General features: G+C 30.6%; 1 protein-coding gene across 1 annotated transcript; it reads left to right on the plus strand.

Moving 5' to 3' along the window:
• Window positions 1-7,249: 7,249 nt before the first annotated feature.
• LOC149493236 (transcription termination factor MTEF18, mitochondrial-like) lies at window positions 7,250-10,128 on the plus strand. Its single transcript, XM_089715640.1, has one exon. The coding sequence runs from the start codon at window positions 7,382-7,384 to the stop codon at window positions 9,161-9,163; it is 1,782 nt and encodes a 593-aa protein (XP_089571766.1). The 5' UTR covers window positions 7,250-7,381; the 3' UTR covers window positions 9,164-10,128.
• The last annotated feature ends 773 nt before the right edge of the window (window positions 10,129-10,901 follow it).

Here is a 10,901-nt window from a genome sequence, read left to right on the forward strand (position 1 = left end):
ATAGTTATTTTAATAAAATTGTAAAAATTATTAGAGAGGAAAAAATAAAAATAAAAAAGAAAAGAAAAGAAAACAATGCGAGTTTCTCACCTCTCAAACACATAGTTTGTATTTTCTATCAATTATTCAACTCCAAAAAAATAAAAAATAAAAAATTCCAAATCAGCTCTTTCCTCCAAGCTTCATACACGTAGCACCTAAATGTGTAGTACATATTACTAGCATTATACAGTACAAAAGAATTAGGGAATAAAGACTAAAAAATTCCAAATTTTCTTTCAGCGGATAATTTTGAGCCTCTACTAATTCTTGGTGTAGAAGCCTGAGGACTGGGATGAGATAGCTAAAATTCCTAGTCCCCATATTGTGAAGCCAGATGACTGGAATGATGATGCTCCAATAGAAATTAAACAGGATATTGGTGTAGAGAGGGAAAAAAATAGGAAGAGCTTTGATCAAACATGAGAGAAAAGATATCTTATTTATATATCTATAAAAACATATAAGATAGATAATTGTAATAAAATACTAAACAAAATAAAATTTCAAAATCATAAGTTCTCTATATCGATATCTATTTATAATAAATAGTTTGTAAATTTTAAAACAACAAAACAAATGAAATAAATACATTAAAAAATAGAAAATTTATAAAAAAAAGAAAAAAAAGTAAATGCTGCAAAAAAAGTAGAGCGTCAAGTCAGAAATTTTAAGGTATTTTTTGCTTCAAGATTATATATATACTAGGCGATAATCTCGCGCGGCTGTATAATACTTATATTTTCTATTTGAATTATAAGTGTGAGATAATATGTTGAGTAAATTAAAAAAAATAAATAAAGTGAATTTGCAGATGACTTAAAATGATTTAAATACTTCATTTATAATCTTTTAGATATTTAACTAGATTGAGAGTGTAACGCCCCAAAATTTTCGAATCTTAAAATGATATTTTTTTTATCGGGTCGTGAATGATGCTACAGAGAGGGTGATAATATTTTATTTAGATCCGAGGAAGATATTGAGTATAATTAACTATAAATGGATAGTGATTTACCGGTCTGTGAATAGTACGACCGGTCTGTGAATAGTACTACCGGTCCGGGAGTCGTTATTATTTTGATTCAGAAAAATTACTATATATTTTTATATTTTCTTTAATATTTTTGGAGTATGTATGCATGATTTTTATGGGTAGAAAGTAAGTAATGAATATTTTTGGAGAATTTAGATAATTAGTGAATAGTGAATTATGATGTTTTATTAATTAAGGAAATTTGAGGAAAAAGAGATGAAAACGAAATGAAATGATTATCTAAAAAAAAAAAAAAACAAAAACATATTACTAGCTAAACTTGTGAATACTCAATTACTTCTAATTCATAATCTAATTTTATGATTTGTATGTTAAGTTAAGACGGTGTCTCCGGCACCGAATGTGGCATCCGTCGTCAGGCCTCACGGGACTGGGCGAAGGGTGTTACAGAGAGTATGTAATTAAATAAATATATCAAAACATAATAATTAATTCTTATTGCGTAAAGAAAAACATATTTAGATCATCTTGAATTTGCACACGTACACTTCAATCGCTACAAAAAAAAAAATTAAAATTAGCAAAATACAAAATATTAATAAAATTGAAAAAATAAAACTAAGCAAATAATACAAACAAAGCAATAAGAGACCACAATGTTCTTCTTTTAACCAACAAAGTAAAATAGCAAATTAAATTTTCACCAAATTAGAAATAAATTTAAAAAATTAAAAAAAAAGAAAAATAGAATAGTGAACAAAAAAAATAATCTTAAACTTTTTCTTCATATATATGCTATATAAATTTGGAAATTTTAAATTGCTAAAAAATATATATAATTTAAAAATTTAAAACCATTAATTTCAACGTGAACCCAAATTTTTACATTTTAAATCAAAATAAAAAAAATACATAGACACTGGAGTCATACAAACTATAAAATGAATTTAAAGATTTCAAATATTATTGATTTGGAAATATTCAACTTATCACGAGAAGGAAAATAAAACTTATATCTAGATAATTTACACAAAAAATAAAAATCATAAGCAAACAAACCAAAAGAGAAAAAAAAAGAAGAAAACTACTTACCATTTTGTCTTCTTATTTCTAAACCGTATGAGATTGATCTTGAAAATTGATTGGTTGTAAGATAAAAATTTTACCATCTCTTTGAAAGAAACTTTCGTGTGGGTTTCTTTAGTCTATTATAAAGTGAGAATCTAAAGAAGAACTGCAATCAACCTATCCTCTAATGAAAAGAGGATTTTTTGTAATTTAAGTTCAATTTATTCAAATGATAGGAATACGAAGGATTTGGCAATAATAGAAATATGGATTTCTTTTAGTATTTTAAAATCAACGTCAAATTATAGCGATGATTATTAAATTTAAAAAATTAAATCTTAAACGTTTAAGGAAAGTAAGAAGGTGAAAATTTTGATTATTAAATTTAGAAAATTAAATCGTAAACGTTTACGAAAAATAAGAAGGTGAAAAATTGTGATAATGATAAATTTAAAAAATTAAATTGAAACGTAAAGAAGGTAGAAAGATCAACGGTAAGTGATTAAAAAAAAATTAAATTTCAAACATTTAAAAAGGTAAAAGCAAGAAAAAAAGAAATGCTAAAGTTTTAGAGATTTTTACTCTCAAAATAATGCACCACATCAGCAATTAAATATATAACATAATGAATAAATTATCTTACAATTAGTTTTTCATTATCTAGTAAATTCAATTAATATTAATTATTTATATGAATTATTATATAAAGATATTATGGAAAAGTGAAAAGTTGAAAAAATAGCATAGTTTGTGGTAAGTCCATATACAATTTTCCTGTGGATGCATGTTCAAACTAAAGGTGGCCATATTACGATTTCGGGAACCGGAACCGTCGGTTCGAACCGGTCCGAAACCGTAACCAGAATTGGAACCAGCGGTTCCAGAGAACCGGTCTTGGAACCGCCGGTTCCCCGTCCGGTTAGAACCGCTGTTTGAACCGGTTCAAATCGGCGGTTCTTGTAACGCCCCATTTTTCTGTGTCTGAAATAGTAAGTTACCGGTCTGTGAATAGTACCATTGGTCCGGAAGTCGATATTATTTTGGTCCGAAAAAAATTATTATGTATGTTTAATATTTTCTTTAATATTTTTGGAGTATGTATACATGATTTTTATGGGTAGAAAGTAAGTAATAAATATTTTTGGAGAATTTAGAGAATTAGTGAATAGTGAATTATGTTGTTATATTAATTATTTCTCATAATTAGAATTCAGTTCTCATAAATGGCTTTAAATAATGATTCATTCCACCAACATTATTTCTTATGAAAACTACTCATCACCCATTATTATTTCAAAGCACATCAAATCATTCATCATTTAAACCTTATAATATCATTTATGTAACTACATCAATTAATATATATATTCTATCCAGAAAAATGCTTATCTCAATAGTCATAATAAATTCCATTAACCAAAATCACGTAACTTCATCAAATACATATACTAAATTCAATACTCTAATTAACTAGATTCTATTGTCCTTGAATCCGAATCATTTATTTTCTTATTAGATAATACTAGCAACTCATTCTTACATACTCCTTCCACAGGCACATTTACACACGTTCATGCATTTTATGTATGCATTTCATATTTAACAAGTATTCAATACAAATATCATACTTTCATCATTTAACTTCAACTTAATACTTATAATCTTTATCATGCATAACTTAACAGACCTTCTTACCCACACAACAATACAAGTTCACACTTCATCTTACACACTTAAAAAAAAAAAAATGCAAGGAAAATAAAATGAAATTTCTATTACAAAAAAAAAATTACTCGCGAAACTTGTGAATACTCAATTACTTCTAATTCATAATTTTAGTTTTATGATTTATATGTTAAGTTAAGACGGTGTCTCGGCACCGAATGTGGCATCCGCTGTCGGGTCTCTCGGGACTGGGCGGAGGGTGTTACAGTTCTAGCCGTTATAAACTGTCAGGTTTGTTTTTTTTAAAAAAATTTTGTTGTGAAATCTCTTAATTACCCCTTCCAACAGCCATAAACGGCTACATAACGGCTAGTTTCAAGGATATTTTTTAAAAAATGATTTTTTGGATTTATTATAAATACCTCATTTCATTTACAAATTCATTACAAAAAAAATCTCAACTCTCTCTACTTACTCTCTCTACAATATACTACACTCTACTTACTCTCTCTACAATATACTACACTCTACTATATATTATTCTTCTCTACTCTACAATCTCTCTTATTAAGTTATTATTCTCTCTAATTTTTTTTATTCAATTTTCTAAATTATATCTTATTATCATATAATGGCAAGTGGAGGAAACTCAAATTCGGGTAAGGGCAAGGGAAAGATCGGAGAAACACAATATTCATCTATCCCTACAAACGACATCTATAATTTCACTCCCAACCAATTTAATTTTGAAGGATATCCAAATGAAAATTTGGAAATTTCAACTCAAGAATCTGAATTTAATGAGCAATTACAAGAAGAGCAAGAGCAACAGCAACGAGCACAAATTGTTGGAAGAGCAAGACAAAGTTCCGACATATTCTCCATTCATTTCACGAAAAATTCAAAGGTGAGAAAATGTACGATGTAATTTGCAATTATTATGCAAAATCTTATAAATTTAAACAAGCGGGCGGCTATGGATCATTTTGGAAGCATTTGGAGACAAAACATCCAACAAAAATAGAAGTTGATCGGTCTCAAACACAAATTTCCGGGTACGCATTTTCTAACCTTTCTTTATTTCAATATTCTGAAAAAATGCAAAAAGAAGAATTAGCAAAAATGATTTCTATGGAACATTTATCTTTTAGTTTTGGTGAAAAAGTAGGTTTTAATAATTATTCTCAAAAAGCTTTAAATCCTTCTGCTAAAAGAGTACCAAGAAATACTGTAAAACGAACTATTATTTCTTTATATAATAAAGGAAAAAAAGAGTTAGAGCTTTTATTTTCTCAAATAAAAATTCGTGTTTCAATTTGTTGTGATATTTGGAGTGATCATTGGCAAATGCATTCTTATATGGGTATTACATGTCATTGGATTGATGGTGATTGGAAAATTCAAAAAAGAATTATTGCTTTTCGTGTTTTTGATGATAAACATACTGCAAATAATATTTATAGAATAATTGTTTCAATTTTAGATGAATATAAGTTGACAAAATTTTTTTTTTCAATTTCATTTGATAATGCTTCTGCAAATACTAAATCAATTATTGAACTTAAAAATATTTGTGAACCAAATATTGGTGGAAAATTTTTTCATATAAGATGTACATGCCATGTTTTAAATTTATGTGTACAAGATGATTTAAAAATTCTTGAATCTTTTATTTCTCCAATTAAAAAAGCTATTTCATATTTATGGGGACATCCCCAAGTGATGAAAAGGTGGGCTAAATTTTGTAAAGAAAATAATAAAAGACCAAAACGTTTTCTAAGGGATGTCCCAACTCGTTGGAATTTAACATATGAATTACTAAACGAATCTTTTTCTTATGAAGAATTATTATGCTTTTTTTGTTACTAATAATATTGAGGATATTAATTTATATCCACAAAATTGGGATATTTGTGCAAAAATTTTAGATATTTTAAAAATTTTTAATGATGTTACCTATAAATTTAGTGGGGTTTATTATCCCACATCTCATTCATTTTTACCTATGTGTATTAATATTGTTAGTGCACTCCAAGAATTTGAAAATGATGATTTATTAAAAGATTGTATTTTTTTCAATGAAAAAAAAATGGTTATCTTATTTTATAAATATACCACCCCTTTATCTTGTTGCTATTGTATTTGATCCTAGATGTAAAATTGATGTTTTATGTGATTATTTGACTATTTATTATGAAGTATTAAATCTTGATGTAGAAGATAATGTTAATATAAATGTAGTAATGCATGAAGTTAAACAAAATATTATGCAATTATATAATGAATTTGTTCAAGTTTCTAGTTCATCTACTTCTACTTCTTCTCAATCTAATATTCAACAATTTCCAACACAAAGGGTAAGTGGTATTGGTGTTACTCAACAAGTTTTACTACAAAGACAAAAAAGAACAAGAGATTCCAGTTCTTTTTCTGAATTTGATAATTATCTAACCACTTCTTTTGAGTTTGGTGATGATTATGCAGATACTGATTTTTCAATTTTAGATTGGTGGAGTCGTCACGCAAATACTTTTCCAATTTTTTCTTTAATTGCAAAACAAGTTTTAGCAGCTCCGGTCTCTACTGTTGCGGTTGAACAAGCTTTTAGTCAAGGAGGAAACATACTTGATGAAACACGATCTCGTATGACACCCGATTCATTAGAAGCACAATCATGCGTGGATGATTAGACCAAGGCCGAACTAAGAGCCCAAGAAAATCCAAAAGAAAATGAAGATTTATATGATTTATACGATGGGTCCTCAACAGGAACATTAACCGGTGGTGTAAATAGCGATTAAGGTAAAATGTGTGAAATTGGTATAAGGTAAGTAAGAACTACGTGGGTTTTGATTCCTCTAAACCCAAGAGGATACGTAGGCAACTTAATTTTTTTTTTTTTTTAAAAATTAAGTTCAAGCCCTTTTTTTTTTTTTAAATTATATTCAAACTTTTTAAACAAAAAATAAATTCAGTTGAAATTTTTTTTTAAAAATAATTATGTTCAAGTCTTTAAAAAAATAAATTTAATTTAAGTATTTTTTTAATTTTTTAGGTGTATTTTTTAATTTTTTATGTTCAAATTTTTTTTTAAACCGGTCTTCAAAATTTAAAATTTAAAATTATGCGATTTGCCGAAAAACCGATCGGAAGCATCGATTTTGTCACCGGATCGGAACCGAAACCGGACGGTTCCAAACCGAAATCGGAACCGGACCTTTTCGGTTTGGTTCCGGTTCCAGAAACTAGAACCAGAACCGCCGGTCTTGCGAGCACTTAAAAAAAAAAATGTAAAATATATAAATAAGATTATTATTTCGACACTCAAAAAGCAAAATGCGTAGAATCCTCCTAGGGTTTTATCATTGCTGACGCTGAGCATCCCCATTTTCAGTAAAGAAGCGTCGTCAGTGATATTTCAACGGCTTCGTTCATTCATTTGACGAGCCTGAAAAGTCAATTTGATGTTAATTATTTTCCGAAGGTAAGAAGTTCTTCATCTGAAACTTTGGTCTTGTATTCCTATGCAAAATTATTTTATACGCTCGGAACAAATCCTGCAGGGAACCCAAATTACTGTTGTAGTAGTCTATCTCTTTTTTTATTGTTTTCATGGTTGTGGCCCGAATCAGTAGAAAGGTCTATAAATTATCTCAGCTGATGGCTCAACTGAACCATTTTTTTGTTTTCTATCCTCCTGTTTGTGGAAAACTCAACCCTAAGCAAATCCCATATTCTGTTTCGCTTGAAGTTAGATGCTTTTGCAGTTCTGGACTAACCCACAGCTCCAAAGTTAGCCATTCTGGATCACCTCAATTTCATAGTTCACTTTCTGGTAGCCGCATCTCGCGTGCTGCTAAAACCGAGGCTCAGGATGTTCTCTTTGAGTATTTACATAACACTAGGAGCTTAAGCCCTATTGATGCTGAGCATATCAGCAAGAATTCACCTTATTTCCTTCAAACTTTACTTTCCAGCATAAGTAATGAGAAAGATGTTAGACGGTCCTTAAGTAAGTTCCTCAGGTATAATCCAATCAATGAGTTCGAGCCATTCTTTGAGAGTTTAGGTTTGAGCCCAGCTGAGCTCTCTTCACTTCTACCGCGGCATTTGATGTTTTTAAGTGATGATCATGTCTTGCTTGAGAATTTCCATGTTTTATGCGAGTATGGGTTTCCTCGTAGTAAGATAGGCAAAATGTATAAGGAAGCAAGAGAGATTTTCAGATATGAATATGGGTTATTAGCTTTGAAACTTCAGGGTTATGAAAATTTGGATCTAAGCAAAAAGACAGTTATTAAACTCGTTAGTGGTTGTCCATCTCTATTGATGGGTGGTGTCGACAATGATTTTGTGAATGTCCTTGAGAAATTAAATAGACTAGGAATTGAAAGTGATAGCATTGGAAGGTACTTGTCTTGGAAGGACTCTTATAGCTGGAAAAGAATGCTTGATACAATGGATTTTCTGGATAAATTGGGTTACAGTGAGGAGCAATTGTGTAACTTGTTTAAAACAAATGCTCTATTAGTTCTTGATGGTTCTGGCAAGAAAGTTTATGTATTATTTGGCCGGTTGCTTAAACTGGGTCTGAACGTGAATGAGATTTATTCATTGTTTATACAAAATCCTCAAATCTTGTCAATTAAGTGTGAAAAGAATCTTTTCCGAGCATTGGATTTTTTGCTCTATATTGGGATGGGAGTGGAAGAGATAGCAAACATTGTATCCAGTCATGTGGAAATTTTGTGTTCATGTTCTTTGAAAGGTCCTAAAATTGTTTGTAAGGAACTAAATATTAAGAAAGATAGTCTATGCCAAATCATAAGGCAAGGCCCTGTGAACTTCTTCAGTCTGGCTTCTAAGTCGAAAGTCCAAAACGGTGAACAGACGATGCCTCAGGATCCAAGTAAAAGTCAGGATAGAACAGCATTCTTATTGAGACTGGGGTATATCGAAAATTCTGAAGAGATGATGAGAGCCTTAAAAAAGTTTCGAGGACGAGGAGATCAGTTACAAGAGAGGTTTGATTGCATGGTACAAGCCGGTTTGGACTACAATGTTGTCTCAAACTTGATTAAACAAGCTCCAATGGTGCTTAACCAGACCAAAGATGTAATTGAAAAGAAGATTGATTACCTGACAAAGTGTTTAGGCTACCCACTTACGTCACTGGTGGTATTCCCAGCATATTTATGCTACGATTTGGAAAGGATTAGTCATAGACTTAAAATGTATACGTGGCTGAGAGACAGAGGTGCTGCAAAACCAATGTTGTCATTGAGCACGATCCTTGCATGTTCGGATGTGCGATTTGCAAAATATTTTGTGGATGTCCATCCTGAAGGTCCAGCAATGTGGGAAAGTTTAAGAAGTGCATCATCTTCAAGCTAAACCCGGTTTGGACTACAATGTTGTCTCAAGCTTGATTAAACAAGCTCCAGTGGTGCTTAACCAGACCAAAGATGTAATTGAAAAGAAGATTGATTACCTGACAAAGTGTGTAGGCTACCCACTTACATCAGTTGTGGCATTCCCAGCATATTTATGCTACAATTTGGAAAGGATTAGTCATAGATTTAAAATCTATGTGGCTGAGAGACAGAGTGCTGCAAGACCAATGTTGTCATTGAGCACGATCCTTGCATGTTCGGATGTGCGATTTGCAATATATTTTGTGGATATCCATCCTGAAGGTCCAGCAATGTGGGAAAGTTTAAGAAGTGCATCATCTTCAAGCTAAACCTGGTTTGGACTACAATGTTGTCTCAAGCTTGATTAAACAGGCTCCAATGGCGCTTAACCAGACCAAAGATGTAATTGAAAAGAAGATTGATTACCTGACAAAGTGTGTAGGCTACGCACTTACATCAGTTGTGGCATTCCTAGCATATTTATCCTACGATTTGGAAAGGATTAGTCATAGATTTAAAATCTATGTGTCTGAGAGACAGAGTGCTGCAAAACCAATGTTGTCATTGAGCACGATCCTTGCATGTTTGGATGTCGATTTGCAAAACATTTTGCGGATATCCATCCTGAAGGTCCAGCAATGTGGGAAAGTTTAAGAAGTGCATCATCTTCAAGCTAAAGCCTAATTTTGTCCTTTATTTGTGTACATGTTCTTTTTATTATTGCAGGATGGATGTTGCATCACATATTCTCAATGAATTCTACTTAATTGCAGATTGACATGCTTATATATTTCTTTCTCTTTTCCAAACGTAAATCGATGCTTGTAAACCCCCACTTTCATGTGTGCATGCCTATGTGTATAATGTGTTATCTGAGGGGTGGAGTTTTATTTATTAATCAATTCATTTTGCTTGGTAATTAAAATGAGGTTTCCTCTTTATCTATTTTTGTGGGATAATTTGTTGCATCTTGTTTTTGATCAATTTTGTTATTCTAGTTATTTTTTTGTGACATTTCTGTACATGCCAAAATGATGAAAACCTTTGTCTATTCAACAATTGAAGTTAGATCATTATTTCATGAATTTTTTTCATATTGACCTGTTTGTTTCATGGTCTCTTCTAGCATGGTTCAGTCATGGAAGAAGTCCTTGAAGTGAATAAGGCAATGAATTTGATCTTTTCTGTACAGAAAATTATGTTTTCAACCATAGTTTTAGTTATCTTTTCGGTACAAATATTTATTGCTTGAGAATGTTGGGCATTTGACTATTGATAGGATTATCAATTTTGTTGAGCTCCTCTGCAACTTGATCAGGTTAAAAAGGTATGGATTTATTGCTTTTATGACTTCAGGTAATGCTGATTTTGGACATAAAATCATACCTGATGAGCTTGACTGTTACAATCTTCTTTGTTATGTGTTGGAAAAAGAAAGACACAATCCCTGAACTAAAAACGATAAGGTAATTGTCCTATTTATACTCTCTATTCTATGTTTAGTACTTTTTTGTAATTTGTAATATTTGTAATTGTCATTTAAACTTTTTGTCAATTATGGTAAGTCAGGTTTCTTAAATTTGATTCATATTACTTGTAATAGAACATTAAATAAAAAAAAAGAGAGAAAAATCAACGAGGATTTGTTCTAAATAGTTGGAAAGTTTACTTCATTTCTTTGATGACTTGATGATTTCAATATCACTATTTTAGCACTT

The sequence above is a fragment of the Jatropha curcas genome, chromosome 10 (assembly GCF_041381405.1).
Source record: "Jatropha curcas cultivar XTBG-Jc1 chromosome 10, XTBG_Jcur_1.0, whole genome shotgun sequence".
Taxonomy (NCBI): Eukaryota; Viridiplantae; Streptophyta; class Magnoliopsida; order Malpighiales; family Euphorbiaceae; genus Jatropha; species Jatropha curcas.

Coding starts and splice junctions, on each gene's coding strand:
- LOC149493236 (XM_089715640.1), top strand. CDS start 7,382: ATGGTTGTGGCCCGAATCAGTAGAAAGGTCTATAAATTATCTCAGCTG.